An 18,470-nucleotide genomic window follows, 5' to 3' on the forward strand; every position below is an offset into this window, starting at 1 on the left:
CCTTTTGAACACAGCCCTCCTGCAACCATGTTTCACTGATCGCCACAACATCATACTTCCAGGTGTCTATCCAGACTCTAAGCTCATCCACCTTTCTTACAATGCTCCTAGCATTAAAATATGCACATTTAAGAAAGCCCCCGCCTCTTATTCTCTGTTTATTTCCTTTTTCTTCTTTCTCCTCTTGTGTCCGAGTGCTTCCCTTTTCTGCTTCCTGCCTCCCATTCTGTCTAGTAGCTTTCTCTATTTGAGTCCCTCGCCCCAACCATTCTAGTTTAAAGTCTCCCCAGTAGCCTTTGCAAATTTCCCCGCCAGGATATTGGTCCCCCTCGGGTTCAAGTGCAACCCATCCTTTCTGTACAGGTCCCACCTTCCCCAAAAGAAGTCCCAATGATCCAGAAACTTGAATCCCTGCCCTCTGCACCAGTCTTTCAGCCACGCATTTATCCTTCACCTCGCTCCATTCCTACTCTCACTGTCGCGTGGCACAGGCTGTAATCCTGAGATTGTTACCTTTTTGGTCCTTTTCCTTAACTCTCCTCCCAACTCCCTAAATCCTCCCTTCAGGACCTCTTCGCTTTTTTTACCTATGTCATTGGTACCTATATGTACCACGACCTCAGGCTCCTCTCCCTCTGATTTCAGGATATCTTGGATGCGTTGAGACACGTCCGAGACCTTGGCACCAGGGAGACAGACCACCATCCTGGTCTCCCTACTGCGTCCACAGAATCGCCTATCCGACCCCCTAACAATAGAGTCCCCAATTACTATTGCCCTCTTCTTTTTGTCCCTACCTTTCGGAGCAACAGGGCCGGTCTCTGTGCTGGAGGCCCGTCCGCTGTCGCTACCCCCGGGCAGGCTGTCACCCCCATCCGTACTCAAACAGGAGTACTTATTTGCAAGGTGTACCGACATTGGAATACTCACTGGTCCCTGCCTCTGCTCCTTGCCCTTCCTTAGCGTGACCCACATGTCTCTCTCCCGTGGTTTTGGAGTGACCACCTCCCTATAACTCCTCTCTATGACCTCCTCACTCTCCCTGACCGGACCGAGGTCATCGAGCTGCTGCTCCAGGATCCTAATACGGTCCCTTAGGAGCCCCATCTCGATGCACCTGGTGCAGATGTGGACGTCTGGAGGGCCATCCGACACCATGACCTCCCACATCTGACATCCAGAACAGTACACTGCTTTGGCTGTCATTCTCCCACCTTACCCTGGATCCGATACAAGTATAATACAATAGAAACTGCTGGGAGAAATCAGCAGGTATCTGACTCACAACAGCTGCTCCCTCTTGACCTTTAAACTGTACCTTTATTATATAAACAAAAAGCACTGTACCTTTACTAAAGCACTGTACCCTTAGCTCACTACCTTTACTAAAGCACTGTACCTTTAGCCCACTACCCTTGGCTCACTGTACCTTTACTAAAGCACTGTACCTTTAGCCCACTGTACCCTTAGCTCACTGTACCTTTACTAAAGCACTGTACCTTTAGCCCACTGTACCCTTGGCTCACTGTACCTTTACTAAAGCACTGTACCTTTAACCAGAAAGCAGAAATGCTAACCTGAGGTTGCACCCAATCAGCTGCTTCCTCTAGTCTGCTTCCACCAATCAGCGGCTTCCACCAGAACCCTCCCTATGAAGTGTGGAACTTTACAGATTTCGGTAAAAGCCCTGATCCTCCTCCACTCGCTCCAACGGTTCCCGGGCCTCTGTGAAAGCAAGCCCTGCGCTCGATTTAAATACTCACAGCCCTGACCCTCCTCCACTCGCTCCAACGGTTCCCGGGCCTCTGTGAAAGCATGCCCCGTGCTCGATTTAAATACTCACAGCCCTGACCCTCCTCCACTCGCTCCAACGGTTCCCGGGCCTCTGTGTCTCCAGATCAAATTGAAGTTGAGCAACCCAATCACATCTCAACGTAAATGGTGGTGAACAATTCAATGGCTTGTGAAAGGAAGAGGCAACCAGTTTTCACCTTTCATTAATAATGGCAGGACCCAGCATGTGAGTGCTGGAGACAAGGCTTGCAGATTTGCGACCATGTTCTGCCAAAAGTGGAGAATAGCTGATCCATCTAGGCTTTCTCCTCTGGAGCCCCATTCATCATGCTGCTCTATTCACTCCACATTATATCAAGAAGTGGTTGCAAATACAATCTACAGCTAAAGCAATGACACTAGACAACATCCCAGCTGTGGAACTGAAGACCTACACTCCAGAACTAATTATTCATCATACAAGCTATTCCAGTATAGCTACACTACTTGCCTCTACATGTGAGAAATTTTCTCCAAAGGCAAGATAAATCCAACCCATAGAATTGCAGCCAAATCGATCAACTCCAGTAATGGCAGATATCATTGACAGTGCCATCAAGTGGCACTTGCTCGCATTTGCATTTTGCCAGGATTCCTTGACTCCAAACATAGGAGTAGAATTAGGCTATTTGGCCCATCAAATGTACTCTGCCTTTCAACCATGGCTGATCTATCTCCCTCCTAACCCCATTCTCCTGCCTTCTTCCCATAACCTCTGACACCCGTACTAATCAAGAATCTATCTATATTACTAAAAGTCTGATCTTGACCGCTTTTGGCTCGTTGTGGTGTAATTTCCGAGAGGACGCCGCCACCTACGGCCGTCATTTTTGGCCACCTCGCTCAGAGCCCCCCTCCGCCTTCCGGGATCAGAGGATTTTTCCCATCGATGAAAAATCAGAGAGATATTAATGTTTTTTTTAAAATCCCCATTCTCTCTGCTGCCCCCGCTGGCGGCAGGGGGGAGGGACTATAAAACCCGGAAGTGTAGTCCCTCACAGTCTCTGCCAGACCCAGGAAGCGAGAGGGTCACGGCTCTCTGAGCTGCGAATAACACTGAACGCACATCTACTCCATGGTGAGTCCCCTCGATGCGGCTGTTCAGATTCAGATTCAAACTTTATTGTCATTGTGCAGTGTACAGTACAGAGACAACGAAATGCTGTTAGTATCTCCCTAGAAGAGCGACATAGAATATGGGGGGGGGGGGGGGGGGGGATTGGCAATCACCGAGGTACAGTGTTGAGTCATGTAACAGCCGCATGGAAGAAGCTGTTCCTGGACCTGCTGGTCCGGCAACGGAGAGACCTGTAGCGCCTCCCGGATGGTAGGAGGATAAACAATCTGTGGTTGGTGTGAGAGCAGTCCTTGACGATGCTGAGTGCCCTTCGCAGACATCGCTTGCTTTGGACAGACTCAATGGAGGGGAGTGAGGAACCGGTGATGCGTTGGGCAATTTTCACCACCCTCTGCAGTGCTTTCCGGTCGGAGACAGAGCAGTTGCCATACTATACTGTGATACAGTTGGTAAGGATGCTCTCTATGGTGCAGCGGTAGAAATTCACCAGAATCTGAGGAGACAGATGGACCTTCTTTAGTCTCCTCAGGAAGAAGAGACGCTGGTGAGACTTCTTGACCAGAGTTGAGGTATTGTGGGTCCAAGAGAGGTCATCGGAGATGTTGACCCTCCAGAAACCTGAAGCTGGAAACACGTTCCACCTCCGTCCCGTTAATGTGGATGGGGGTGTGCGTGCCGTCTCTAGACTTTCTGAAGTCTACAATGAGTTCCTTGGTCTTCTTGGAGTTGAGGACCAGGTTGTTGTCAGCACACAATGCTGCTAGGAGCTGGACCTCCTCCCTGTAGGCCGACTCATCGTTGTTGCTGATGAGGCCAATCACTGTTGTATCATCTGCATACTTGATGATGGTGTGCAGTCGTAGGTGAAGAGGGAGTAGAGGAGGGGGCTCAGCACACAGCCCTGTAGAACGCCGGTTTTCAGGGTGAGGGTTGAAGAGGTGTGCTTGTCTAACCTAACAGACTGGGGTCTGTTGGATAGAAAGTCCAATATCCAGTTGCAGAGGGAGGGGTCGATGCCCAGGTCACCAAGTTTGTGGATCAGTTTAGAGGGTATAATGGTGTTGAATGCTGAGCTGTAATCGATGAACAGCATTCTTACGTAAGTGTCTCTGTTGTCGAGGTGGGAGAGGGCGGAGTGAAGTGCCGTTGAGATGGCATCCTCCGTACTCCTGTTCTTGCGGTAGGCGAACTGATAGGAATCCAATGTAGGGGGGTAGGCAGCCTTTGAGGTGTGCCAGGACCAGCCTCTCGAAGCACTTGGTGATGATGGGAGTAAGTGCAACTAGGCGGAAGTCGTTGAGGCTTGCCGCAGTGGAGTGTTTTGGCACCGGCACGATGGAGGTAGTTTTAAGGCACGTGGGGACAACTGCTTGGGCAAGTGACAGGTTGACGATGTCAGTCCAGACGTCTGTCAGCTGCGCAGCACAGGTCCTGAGGACGTGCCCGGGGATGCCGTCAGGGCCAGCAGCCTTACGCGCATTAATTCTGCTCAGTGCCACGTACATGTCGTAGGGGGTGAGTGTGAGGGGTGTCGGGTGGCTGCTGCCGAATTGTTTGCCTCGCCTTTTTAACAAGTTTGTGTTCACAAAATGAATTTTGGTTGTCGGGTGGCTGCTGCCCAATTGTTTGCATCGCCTTTTAAATAAGTTTGTGTTCACAAAATGAATTTTCGTTGTCGGATGGCTGCTGCCCAATTGTTTGCCTCGCCTTTTAAACAAGTTTGTGTTCACAAAATGAATTTTGGTTGTCGGGTGGCTGCTGCCCAATTGTTTGCCTCGCCCACTGGCGAGCAATATTGGAATTGGTGGAGAGGTGGAATATTGCGTTGGTGACCAGCACTCCCGTGTGATGCTGGGACCCAACGGGTCCCACTTAGTCTAGTTAAATATATCCACTGACTTTGCCTCCACAGCCTTCTGTGGCAATGAATTCCACAGATTCACCACCTTCTGACTAAAGAAACTCCTCCTCATCTCCTTCCTTAGAGAACGTCTTTTAATTCTGAGGCTGTGACCTCTAGTCCTAGACTCTCCCACTAGTGGAAATATCCTCTCCACCTCCACTATATCCAAGCCTTTCACTAATCTGCACGTTTCAATGAGGTTCCCCCTCATTCTTCTGAGCCCTGGCGGCCAAATGCTCATTATATGTTAGCCTACTCATTCCTGGGATTATTCTTGTAAACCTCCTCTGGACCCTCTCCAGAGCCAGCACACCCTTCCTCAGGTATGGTGCCCAAAATTGCTCACAATATTCCAAATGCGGCCTGACCAGCACCTTATTGAGCCTCAGCATTCATCCTTGTTTTTTTATATAAGCCCTCTCGAAATACATGCTAGCATTGCATTTGCTTACTTTACTACCGATGCGACTTGCAGATTAACTTTTTGGGAATCCTGCACCAGCACTCCCATCTCCCTTTGCACCTCTGATTTCTGGATTCTCTCCCCATTTAGAAAACAATCTATGCTTTTATTCCTACTACCAAAATGCATGACTCCACACTTTGCTACACTATATTCAAAGTAAATTGTTGTCTACTTGGGTGCTTGGAACAGACTTAAAATAACACTCGGACACGTCGGGGGCTGGGTAAGCGCTGTGTCCCGCTTCTCTCGCAGGGCCAGGACCGCTTCTCTCTTGCAGTCGGCTCTCTCATTAGGCCGGGTCTGCATCTCTCTCGCGGTCGGCTTTCCCACTCGGCCCTAGTGCTGTGTGCTTGAGTGCTGTGTCCTGCTTCTCTCGCGCGGACCCACTCTTCGTTCGGGCTTTCCCTGCTCGGCCGTCTCTTGCGACCGTGCTTTCTCGGCGCTCGGCCGTTTCTCGCGCGACCGGGCTTTCTCCCCCCACCAGGCTGACTGCTCCCGGCCGGGCTGAAGGCTTGGCTTTCGTCGGTGGCTTCTCTGGACCTGTCCGTGGCCTACACGGTACTAGGCCCTCACCCGACGTCTGTGGCTGCTGCTTGGCCTGGCTGTGGGTTGCACAGCCCTGGAAAACGGTCCAGGTAAGTTGACACCTTCGCTCATAGCTTCCAGCTGTGCCCGGTGGCCCTTACCTTCCCGCTTGTCTTCCTTGCGCTCTTGCTTCCTGTTCCAACCTTTTTTTTCTTTGGCGCCAATTCAAAACCATTTGGCGCCAAATCCTTTTGCTTTGTGCTGTTCCACTTTGTTTCCAAATACAACCTCTAATTTAACTTGTTTTCGTTTTTCTTGGCTGTCCTTGTTCTTATCTTTCTGTTCTTTTATCCTCGTCGCCAGTTGTTGTGTATTTGGGTGCTTGGAACATACTTAAAATAATACTCGGACACGGGAGTACACTAACAAGCTTCTTTATTACAGGACGCCACCTTGAGTCTCCCGCGCGCATGCGTACTTGCACAAGACATCACATATGCTAATCATATCACATACCTAACATAAATGTTCCACAAAAATATTCCATCTAAATGATCTAAATCAGCTGAATTCAAAGAGCTGAATTCCAGAGGTGATCTGAGAGCAAGAAGCTTTGACATCAAAGGGAAAACACTCCAATGATTGAAACTATAGATTCACAAAGAAAGATGGTTGTAGTGGTCAATCATTGTAACACCAGAACGTCTCAGTTGGAGTTCCTCATTACTGATCGCACGATTTTCAGTTCTATTTACGGCAACTCAGCCCAACTGAAGCGGTCCATGCAGCAAGCCCATGATAACATTCAAGACTGATACATGGCAAGTAGCTTTCATGGTACAAAAATGTCAGGTATTGACCATCTCCAAAAGATAGAGTCTATCCACTTCTACTCTTAACATTGTTATTTTTACCAAGAAGTCTCCCAACCTCCAACCTCTGTGTAGCACTATTCAGTATCATTCGAACTGGACCAGTTACATGCTTCAAGAGCAGGTACACAAAAATGCTGGAGAAACTCAGCGGGTGCTTCAAGAGTAGATCAGAGGCTAAGTATTCGTGGCAAGTGACTCCTCTCCTGAAACCTCCCAAGTATCTCTACCTTCTACAAGGCACAAATGATGGATGCAATGGACTAGTGTCCACCGGCCTGGATTAGTTTAGTTTAGAGATACAGCGTGAAAACAGGCCCTTCGGCCTTCCAAGTCCGCACCGACCAACAATCGCTTATACACGTTCTATCCCACACACGGGGCAATTTACAGAAGCCAATTAACCTACAAACCCGCACGTCTTGGGAATGTGGGAGGAAACCGGAGGACCTGGAGAAAATCCAGTCACAGGGAGAACGTGCAACATTCCGTTCAGACAGCACCTGTCGTCTGATCGAATCCAGGTCTTTGGTGCTCAAAGGCAATAACTTAACCGCTGAACCACTGTGCTGTCCAAATGATGAGTGGAGCTGCAAGAAATCCCAAGCAGCTCAAGATCACCCTTGGACAAGATCCCACATGGAAGGTTAGGGCCCATGGTGGGGGTGCTGCAAGTCGGCGCCCTGTCAGCAGCGTGTCCGTTTTTTTCATACTTTTTTTGTTTTTTTAGTATGTTTTAATGTGTGTTTTAAATGTTCCTCTGTGCGTTTTGTGTGGGGGGTGGTGTGGATGGGTGAGGGGGAAATGGCTTCGGTCGCCTCCTCCACGGAGAGGCGACTTTTTCCAGGTCGCCTCCCCCATGGCCTAACAAGGATCGGCGCGGCTTTTCCCGGAGACGCGCCTGGGGCTTCAGCGGCGGGCGCAGCGCAGACTCTCGGTGTGGAGCGGGCGAGCCCTCTGTGGGGCTCGCCAGAGGGGTGCGCTCCGTTTCGCTGGCCCGCGGCAACCAGCAGCCTGAAGCCGCGGTCTGCACAGCTCCAGATGGCGAGGTGTCTACAGCCCGGGATCTCACGTTGGGGACCCGGGGAGTAGAAGAAGCTTCCACCGCCGGCCCACAGCCAACTTTTACCGCGGGCGCGGTGGCGACTTAACATCGCCGGGGATCCCTGGGGGGGAGCTTCGTCTGTCGGCCCTGCAGTCTGCGGTGCTTCTGGCTGCGGCGCGAACTTTAAATCTTTGATCGCCGGCCTGTGGCCTGCACCAGCCTGAAGCCGCGGTCTCCGGTGGGGAAGAGCCGATCCTGGACTTACCTTGACTTTTACCTTGTCCTTTTACCATCTGGACGCCCGCAGCGATGGCTGCGGAGGGTTGAGGTCCCGACCACGGGGGAAATGGAGGAGGACTGGCCAATTTATGTGCCTTATGTGTTTGTGTTAAATTTTTATTGTGTTTGTGTGTTCTTTATCATTGTACCGCTGCTGACAAATTCATTTCACTTGCACTTTATGTGCAATGTGACGAATAAAACTGATTGATTGATTGATCCATGGCAAGTTAGCAAATCATATCTAAAACTGACTAATCGTGGGGGTTTTAGTGATTTTGTGACTAATGGTGTTCCATGGAGTAGGTGCTGGGGCCCTTGCTGTTTGTAATGTACGTAAATGTCTTGGATGTGCATGGGTAGTAATTTTACAGATGACATGAAGAATGGCGGAGTTGTTGATGGTGTGGAGGATAGTCTTGCATTTGTGTGCTATACGGCTGCATTGGCGAAATGGAGTTGTAATTGTTGATATATACATGGGTTTAAATGTTAGCATAACGGCTCACGGGAACGCTCCTGAGGCGTTGTGGGCCTAACTCAATGAAACGCCAGTGAAGGGAGGTGCCCACGATAACCCCAATGATGTACTGACATCTATGTGCCTAGTTTTTGTTGTCCCATAGTTTATCTGTGTAAAGTCATTTTAGATTCTCGCATGGCATGGAGATTGAGTTTCTTGGTTGAACATTTAGCTTGTTAACTTATGGATAACTTATTACTGAATATGAAGTTAGTTATTGTCCTATGGCATAAGTGTGTATAGGTAGTATAGTTACTACTTTGGCATTGGTCTTGGTTTTCTTAGTTGAGCGCTTATCCTGGTAATATAGCATGTACTGTGTGTTTTAATAGTAAAACTAATCCTTTGAAAGGGAACCCCATAGGATTGTCTGTAGGGTCCTTTGCCAGTGTTGGATTTACTTGGGAGAGTTACTAAATTGTTAATATGCTGTGTGGCTTAACTATTCCCATCATTTCTTCCTCTCATTAAATCTGTTGAAAGAGATGCTCCTTGATAATTTGGTTAATTGTTTCTTCTTGAATATTAGTCTTTCTTTTATTTTTGTAATTAGGGTTTATTTGATGTTCTACGGCGAAATTCACAGCTGGCAAATACCATCCTACAAACCCTTCTTTCACAGGTGAGTGCAAGATAATTAAAGATCAGCACTGGTTTACTACCCAGGCTAATATATATTCTTCCCTTCAGTGCCCCTGTCACATAGATAATTCCGCACCGCAGCAGTAGCCAGCCTCCTTGCACTTTGTTGCTTTTGAACCAAATACTGGAAGGTCTTTGGGAAAAGCCATTAATCATCTGGAAAAGGGCAAATCCTTAAAGAGAATTATCCATGTACTGTAGCTCCACTCCCTTGCTCAATTCCCACAGAAGATGATTTTCTTTTTTCCTTTTTCCGTACATGTACTGTTAGGTCTTGAATGTTGCTTTAGAGACTGCTGGTTGTGTCGATGTATTTTTGCTCGTGTCTGCTTATTGTAATTTTTAAATAATTCTCTTCTTTGGCCGGTTTGTTTCTCAATTATCTGATATTTCACTACTGACTTTTGAAAGAGTACTAAAACATTTATATTATCTCTGTTCATATTGAGAATAATCCCAATTTCTGCAGTTGTTCAAAATCTTTAATTGCTGGTATACTTCTGGTAAAATCACAGCATTGGAAGAAACATACTTTCTACTGTATGGCATCCGAAACTATGGCATAACTGGAATTAATAATCAATCTGAAGTGTCCTGACCCGAAAAGTCATTTATCTATTCACTCCACAGATGCAGCGTGTCCCACTGAGTTCCTCCAGCACTGTTTTTTGCTCAAGATTCCACCATCTGCAGCTTCTTTTGTCACCGTTTTGAAGGCATAAACTCATTTAATTTTTTTTTACAGTTTAATGTAATATCCTTGGTTTTATATCCTATGCTTTTATAAGTAACTGCATGAATTTTGCATGATTTATTAACTGATCAGCTTGTATTGCCATCTTTTAAACATTTGTGTAATTGAATTCCATGGACTACTACACACTCTTTAACATTGCCAGCCATCAATTAAATTAACATTCCCCTCTTCCTAATCTTACAGTATAAATCTGGCTAGTGCTGTCCTTGGTTATCTATTACAGGGGATGTGTCAAGATGAATTCTCAAAACAAATCTATGCTTATCACAGCCTTGTGCCAGTGTTTACTTGCACGTTTGAGAACCAAGACACTTGTTTATAATAATTATGTTTGGATCTTGTGATCAAGAGGAGAAATATTGGTGCTGAGGATTGATTCACTTTCCAGATTAGACACCCATTATCAGAAAGATATTCTGCACTAACACATAGAACAGCAGAGGAACAGGCTCCTCGGCCCATTATATCCTTACCGAACATGATGCCAAGGTAAATCAATCTCCTCTGACTGCACATGATCCATATCCCTCCATCCCCTGCATATCCATATGCCTATCCAAAAGCCTTTTAAATGGCACTATCGTTTATGCCTCTATAATCAATCCTGGCCGCACATTCCAGGCACACACTACTCTGTGTGTAATAAAAACCTTGGCCCACACATTTCTTTTCAACTGGCCTTAAATCTATGCCCTCCAGCCTTAGACATTTCATCCTGACTGTCTTACTCTACAAATGCTTCTCAGAATATATATGTGTTTCAGGTCTCTCCTCAGCCACTGATGCTCCAGAGAAACCGATTCATGTCTGTTCAACCTCTGCTCATAAATCATACCCACTAATCCAGGCAGCATTCTGCTAAATGTGGACACAAGGAACTGCAGATGCTGGTTTACAAAAAAAGACAAAGTGCTGGAGTAACTCATACACAAAATGACAGAGATACTGCCTGAACCCCTGAGTTACTCCAACACTTTTTCTCTTTTTCTGGCATTCTGCTAAACCTTCTTTACACTCTCTCAAGTCTCCACATCCTTCCTGTAATGGGATGACCAGAACCGCACATAATTTTACTGGGATGAACAGAACTGCACTAATGTGTCCAAAATATGCACAAAAAAGTGCAAAATTAGACATGGGTTATATATAAACCAAAACTCCGACACCTTTTCAGTTAGCACTCTCCATTTAGATGTTATCTGATTTAATGTCATTAAAGGCTCTACATATTACCAATATACAAAAAAAAAGCACCAGCTATTGCACAAATGTGATTTATTTCTCCAATGCCCACTCGTTTTTGGTGTGAATAATGTCAAAACTGTTCTATATTTATCCACACAGGCTGGAGAAGTTGAGTCTTTCAACATTTGCTTTGATTGCTGATTACAGGACTGCTGATCTTAGATGGGATAATAGACTGAGAGAATTTGATCATTACCACATTTCTAACTAAAATTAAACATTTATTATTGGTTTAAAAAAAAGGATACCAAGTGCTGGGATAATTCAGCGGGTCAAGCAGAATCCCTGAAGATCATGGATTTGTGTCAAGACTCTTTTTCAGACTGTTGCACAACTGTTACTTATTTTTCCTTTCCCATTCCCATTATTATTTTTCCAGTCTGAAGAAGAGTCCCGACCTGAAACGTCACCTATTCGTGTTCTCCAAAGATGCTGACGGACCGCTGAGCTACTCCAGCACTTTGTGTCTTCTTTTGTAAACCAGCCTGTGCATTTCTTTCTGTCTCCATTTATTGCTGTAATGTTGCCTTTTTGATCATCCCTTAGCTGAACCGATACTATGAACTGGAAGAAGACCTGCTTCCTCCGCTCAAGCTAGAGAGTTGCATCACCACTCAGGGAGGTCAGATCTACCTCCAAGAACCACTGGTAATCACATCATTTCCTCCTGTTTGAACCCTGAAATTTAGATCAACAGATATTGTGCCCTATGTGAGGTTAACGTATATGAGAAGACACAGAGCGCTGGAGTAACTCAGCGTGTCAGGCAGCATCTCAGTGGAACATGGAAAGGCGGCGTTTCAGGTTGGGACCCTACTTCAGTCTGAAGAAGGGTCCCTTCTTTTGTAAACGAGCATCTGCAGTTCCTTAGACAAAAATGCTGGAAAAACTCAGCGGGTGAGGCAGCATCTATGGAACGAACGAATAGGTGACGTTTCGGGTCGAGACCCTTCTTTGAAGAAGGATCTCGAGTCTGAAGAAGGGTCTCGACCCGAAATGTCACCTATTCCTTCGCTCCTTGGATGCTGCCTGACCCAGTGAGTTTCTCCAGCATTTTTGTCTACGTTTGATTTTTCCAGCATCTGCAGTTCTTTCTTAATCTTCTACAGTTCCTTGATTCTATTCTTAACCGATGAGGATGTGAGCCAAATCTACTTAGAACTCCTCTGGATCTATGCCTGATCCGTCAATCTGCTCACTGGAATAATGGTTGGCATGCCATTCCATATACGTACCACCTCCTTCTCCGGAAAATAGATGCTATGTATAATAGATGCTATGTATATGGAACGAGCTGCCAAAGGAATTGTGTGAGGCAGGTACAATAACACATAAGATATTCGGGTAGGTATGTGAAAAGTTTGAAGGAACTTGGTTCAACAGCATGTAAATACGACTAGTATAGATGGGTATCGTTGGTGGCACAGATGTCTGTTTTCACGCTGTATGATTTTGACTGGATGACACGTTTTAATTGATTGAAAGATCCAACAAGGAAACAGGCCCTTTGACCCACCAAGTCCACGCCAATCAGTTACTCCAGCACTTTGTGTCATTTTATGGAAATAGGCTATTCATTTCAACTTGCCCATACTGATCAGGGTGCCTATCTGAGAGCTAGCCCTATCTGCCGGCCATGCTCTTATGCTTTTACAACTTGGACTGTCCACAGCAGGCATCTCAAGGCACCAGAACAATGTCATCAATGCTACCTCTTTAAAATCCTCCACGTTCACTTGAAGAACAAGTAAACCGTTTAGTGTCTTCTCCCAGGCCACGATCTCCAGCACTGAGGCCCTGGTTATTCCCAGTTGATTGCACTGAGCAGGGCCTAACATGTTGCTGCAAGCCTAATGTCGGACTCCCACAGCAGGAACTCTCCTCCGAACTCCAGAAAGGTTCAAGCACGTGCTGAAAGCTTCCTTCAAGAAATACAACGTCCCCACTTGATCCCCGTTAACCTCTGGCCCGTGACACTCAAAGGAAAGAAGGAGCATTGGATATGGTATTGAGAATCGTGTGTCCAAGCATTAGGAGCATGCAGAGAGCCCATGTAAGCAGTGAAATTGGCACATCCATCTCAAACTACTCATCCACCCAAAGAACAAAGCGCTAAAGTAACTCGGGAGGCTGGGCAGCATCTGTGGGGGGGACATACAGATGACATTATGGAACGGGACTCCTCTTCAGACAAATGATGCCTGGCCTGGTTGAGTTCCTTCAGTATGTTGTTTTGTGCTCGAGATTGTAGCATCTTTTGTATCTCTACTTATCTACCAAATCAGCCAGCATCTGTGGAGTTGTCTGTGGTTCCCTTATTGGGCTCTTGAGCCATAAACCAGAGACTGAATCACAAACTTTCATAGCTTGTTGCTGATGGACTGTGAAAAAATGGTTATGCAACTAATCATGGCATCATCCAGCATTTATGTATCAACTTTAACGTATACAATCTCCTAAGAATGTTATTAGTCAGAACCAGGCTCCTGGCCACACCAGGACAGATGAGGAAAACTCGCTCATAATTTCACATCATTTAGGATTTTTCTCTGAATTGTGATTATGGAGCTCTATGCATTTAGTTTCTTCTGTTGTGACTTTTTAAATGATTTACTTCAGTTTTTGTGGCTATATTAATTATGCGATTCTTATGTTTTTCTTCTGGCACAGGCACATCTTCTGAGCTGTATTCAGAACTGCTTGGCCTGGTATAAACAGTCTTTATTACAGGGTAGTAAAGGCAATGATGATGAGGGGGAGGAGGACAATGAAGATAGTTTTCAACGTGATTTGGAGGAGCAATTGGACTCAATAACTCGAAGAATGATTAAAAGTGAACTGGAAGACTTTGAACTGGTAATTACGTTTAAGTTTTACCTTTATCTCACAGTTCATCTTTACATTACTTTAAAGGATGTTTATGCGATACCTCTTTGGGCTAGGTTATTTCTTAGTATCATTATGCAAATAAATATTAAAATAACCACTTTACTTGATTCTGTATATTTTTCCGGGAAAAAGTTCAACTTTATGAATGAATTTCTGTCATGAAGGGATAACCCCATATTTGGAAGCTGTGACTCCAGGTTCTGGACACCCAGTCAAATGAAATATTGTTTCCATCTCCTATCAAATCCCTGCAGAATTTTGTATATTTCACTGAGATCATCCATCATTCTTTTAAAATGTAGACCTGTCGACTCAATGTCACAACACCCCAGGAATCAGTCTGCGAATCTTCATTGTATTCCCTGTTCCGCGAGTTTCCTGAGGTAGGCAGACTAGACCTGTGCACACAGCAGTCTCAGTAACTGGAGCAAGGTATCTCTGCTCTTGTGCAGTAAAAGCCAATGTACCACTTGTTCAAAACGTTTGCTGAACCCACATATTAACTTTGTAATTCACGTACAAGAACACCTCTCAGAACACCAATACTTTCCCCTCTCTCACTGCTTTTAAAAATTATTAACTAGTACATAACTCAAATTAACATTGGCTTAAGTTATTCCAAATTGATTGCAATGGAGAAGGTTACAGGACTTGGTGCTTCTGAACTAGTGAATTCTGCCCGTTTTGTGAATAGCAGTTATTTAATAAACATTACCACTACAAAATCAAAGCTGTTGACTCTGTAACTAAAGGGGCTGCACTGTGACAGCACAGTTCACATTTTGAAGCTATTCTGAATTCCATTATTGAAAATTAATAATTTCCAATTTGTTCCGTTAATTCTATTGATTATTTTAAACATTTTGACCATGACTCGCCATAATCTGTTCAACCTTGGTGAATTGAACCCAGTGTTCATTTTATTTCTAATATCAATCTTGATAAGTTAGCATTGGGCTTTCAAGATTTTATCGAAGTTCATTGAAGCTTTTTAGTTCCCCACAATCTTTTTTGGACTGACGCAATGACACCATGTTAGAGTTTCTGCTTTACCGTGCCAGAGACCCGGGTTCATACACAGTTTGTATGTTCTCCCTGTGACCGTGTGGGTTTTCTCTGGATGCTCTGGTTTCCTCCCACACCAGAGACATTCGGAATTATAGGTTAATTGGCCTCAGTAAATTGTCCCTAGTGCGTAGGATAGAACTAATGTGAATGGATGATGATCGGTGTGGATTTGGTGGGCCGAAGGGGCTGTTTCCGTGCTATATCTCTAAACTAAACTAAAAACTAATTGAGTTACAGTATATGCATGGGCTTCTGAGCCTTTTGTTCATCGGCTACCTCCAGAACTTGAGTTTCACGCTGTCAACCTTTCAACCAACATGTACTGCCCTGTTTGAACTGTAGCGGACATTATCTGTCCATTTATTTAACTTGTCTCTCCATTTATAGATTCTGCTCTCCAGTTTTTAACCATTTGCAAAATCAGATACATGCCCCCCATGTTAGTAAATCTAATCCATCTACATTTTTGGGGAATCATGGTTGTCATTACTTCTTATTCATGCCATGTGATTGCTTCCAATTCTATGCCTGAACATTATTTATTGTTCAAAATCTCATGTCGTCTTTCCCCCACAACCTTTTAGGACAAATCAGCAGATTTTTCACTAACGTCCAATGTTGGTATCAAAAATAGTATCTATGCTGTCCTGGTAATGGGAGTCTTTGAAGTTTTGATAGAGTACAACTTTATAACCAGCAACTACAGGTATGGCACTGAAGTAATAGTAATTATACATAATATCTAACCATATATCTTTTAAATCCGTCTGAACTAGTGGGCCATACACGGTGACAACTTGCATTAAGATCACAACGCACAGGAATGCAGTACTCCCTGTATAGAGCATTGAAAATATTAACTTAGGTTATGTTATCAAGTCCTGAAAGTGACCTTGAAGAGTTACTGGTAGACAGAAATTGCTGGAGAAACTCAGCAGGTGAGGCAGCATCTATGGAGAGAAGGAAGAGGCGACGTTTCGGGTCGAGACCCTTCTTCCTTCTCTCCATAGCTGCTGCCTCACCCGCTTAGCTTCTCCAGCATTTTTATTTCCCTTTGATTTTTCCAGCATCTGCAGTTCTTTCTTAAACTTGAAGAGTTACTGAATTTCTTCTGAACCAAGTTAGTTCTCTGAAAACTACTGAGAGACTTGTTAGAATACTCTTTTCCTGTTTCTATTTTTTTTACAATTTGTAAATGGTTGGTTTTGTTTAAAAAAAATGTTTAGAACATAAAACAGTGTAGAACAAAACAGGCCCTTAGGTCCACAATGTCTGTGCTGAACATGATTCCAAGACCAACGCTTGTCCCCCTGCACATAATCGACACCGTTCCATTCCCTGAATATCTCTGTGTCTATTCAAAAGTCTCTTAAACACCACTATCATATCTGCCTCAACCACTACACGCTTGCTAGGCAATTGCCACTCTGAGTAAAAAAAACTTGCCCCGCACATCTCCTTCAAACATCTCACCTTAAAGCTACGCCCACTAGTATTTGACTTTTCCATCTTTATAGTTGAAAATATTCAGAAAATATTATATTTATGTTTGGAAGCTCTCAATAGTTTAAATAGTTTAAAAATCATAAGCATTCATGTTTTGGTGGTGAGTTGTCACTTTGTTGTTATAAATGTTCTTGTGGGTACACTGCAATAAGGATGGGGAAAATTGACCGGATCTTCCACACTTTACAGCTGACGGCCACTATGAATAAGATTATAACATAGAGTGTTGGAGAAACTCAACGGGTCAGGCAGCATCTGTGGAGGAAATGGGCCACTGTTGTTTTGGGTTAGGACTGTTCCTCAGACTGTCCACTCTCTCCTCAGATGCTGCCTGACTTGCGGAGTTCCTCTAGCACTGTGTGTTTTGCTCAGGATTCCAGCATCTGCTGTTTTCATGGATAATAGTCTCCATGGATTAGACTTGGCTTAGTTTTCCCCAAGCAATATTGCCTGCTGCACCTCCAACTCCTCCACCAGGTGGCGCCTGCAATGGCTGCCTCGTCAACAGTCTGTCTGTCCTTTCCTTCTTTGCGTCTGTTTTGAATGTGTTATATGTATGTTTTTAGTGTTCTTTAGCTTTTTTGTGGGGGGATAGTTGGGGATAACTTTTTCTAATCTCTTACCTCGACGGAGATGCGATTTTTTTCTGTATTGTATCTCCGTCCGCACTGTGGCCTAACATCGTGGAGTTGGCGGCCTTTGCTGGAGATCGAATGGGAGCTCCATTGCGGGAGCCTGTGGACTTACCATCACGGAGTTCGCGATCCCTGCCGGGGGTAGTCTTTTGGGCTCCAACCGTGGGAGCCTGTGGGACTTTAACATCGCAGACCCGCGGTCTCTGGTTAGAGACTGACATCGGGGACCACGGGAGTTTCGACCGACCCGACGCGGGAGTTTCAATCACCCCGAAGCGGGGGCTTTGACTGCCGGCTGCGGATGATTCGACTGCCCCGAACGCGGGAGAATAAAGAGCAAGGAGATTGGACTTTATTGCCTTCCATCACAGTGAGAAACGTGGGGAATCCACTGTGGTGGATGTTTAGGTTAACTTTTATGTAGTTGTGTGTCTTGTTGCTTTTTTTTTTTGTATGGCTGTATGGTAATTTGACTTTCACTGTACCTTAATTTCACTGTACCTTAATTGATGTATGTGGCAATAAACTGACCTTGAAACCTTGAACTAGGATCATGGATACAGTACAAGTGCATGGTACTGTTGGAAATGTACTACTGATGAAAGGCTGCACTTGGCGAAACAATAGGAAGAACAACTAAAGGAGATGAATATATTTATCTCTGTTTGAAACAGACCTGTATCTGCATCTTCAACAATGATTTCAAATCTACACTATAAACGTTAAAGTTATATTAAAAAACAAAATTACAGGTACCTCATGGTGTGGTGTAGACATTCTGATGCACAAAATCTGATTTTTTTTTTTCAGTGCTAAGATTTTTCCGTAGTTTAATTAAAATTTCTGGACCAAGCCTGGCCATTTAAGAAATTTGACGTTCTGCTGTGATCTGCACGCATTGACAACGAATTTTAGATGTCAGATGCATACATAAACACCAACATTTTCCTTTTAAAATTTATATTTGGAAAGCTGCATAATAATTTAATCCATGTGGTTCTCAGGACATTTATACTTTTGCATTCTCAGATCATTAAGCAGAATTTAATAGATTTATAGTTTTTTTTTAACTTAATGCCTTGAAGTCAACATGACAGATGTCCTTTAATTTATTACTTTTCTTCCTTACATATCGCTTGAGCATCATTATTTAAATGAAAACCAACATAATGCCCTGATTTGTAGCCCCTTTCACCAACATCCT

The 18,470-nt window shown here is 44.7% G+C and overlaps 1 protein-coding gene across 2 annotated transcripts in view; it reads left to right on the plus strand.

Moving 5' to 3' along the window:
• fanci (FA complementation group I) overlaps positions 1–18,470 on the plus strand; it is a 99,304-nt gene that overhangs the window by 40,006 nt on the left and 40,828 nt on the right. For both annotated transcript variants that reach the window (XM_033050313.1, XM_033050314.1), the window contains exons 19-22: positions 9,078–9,146; positions 11,715–11,816; positions 13,839–14,024; positions 15,710–15,831. In XM_033050313.1, the coding sequence (XP_032906204.1) occupies positions 9,078–9,146; positions 11,715–11,816; positions 13,839–14,024; positions 15,710–15,831 (479 nt within the window). The remainder of the gene's footprint in view (positions 1–9,077; positions 9,147–11,714; positions 11,817–13,838; positions 14,025–15,709; positions 15,832–18,470) is intronic.

Source organism: Amblyraja radiata, chromosome 34, assembly GCF_010909765.2.
Source record: "Amblyraja radiata isolate CabotCenter1 chromosome 34, sAmbRad1.1.pri, whole genome shotgun sequence".
Classification (NCBI taxonomy): domain Eukaryota; kingdom Metazoa; phylum Chordata; class Chondrichthyes; order Rajiformes; family Rajidae; genus Amblyraja; species Amblyraja radiata.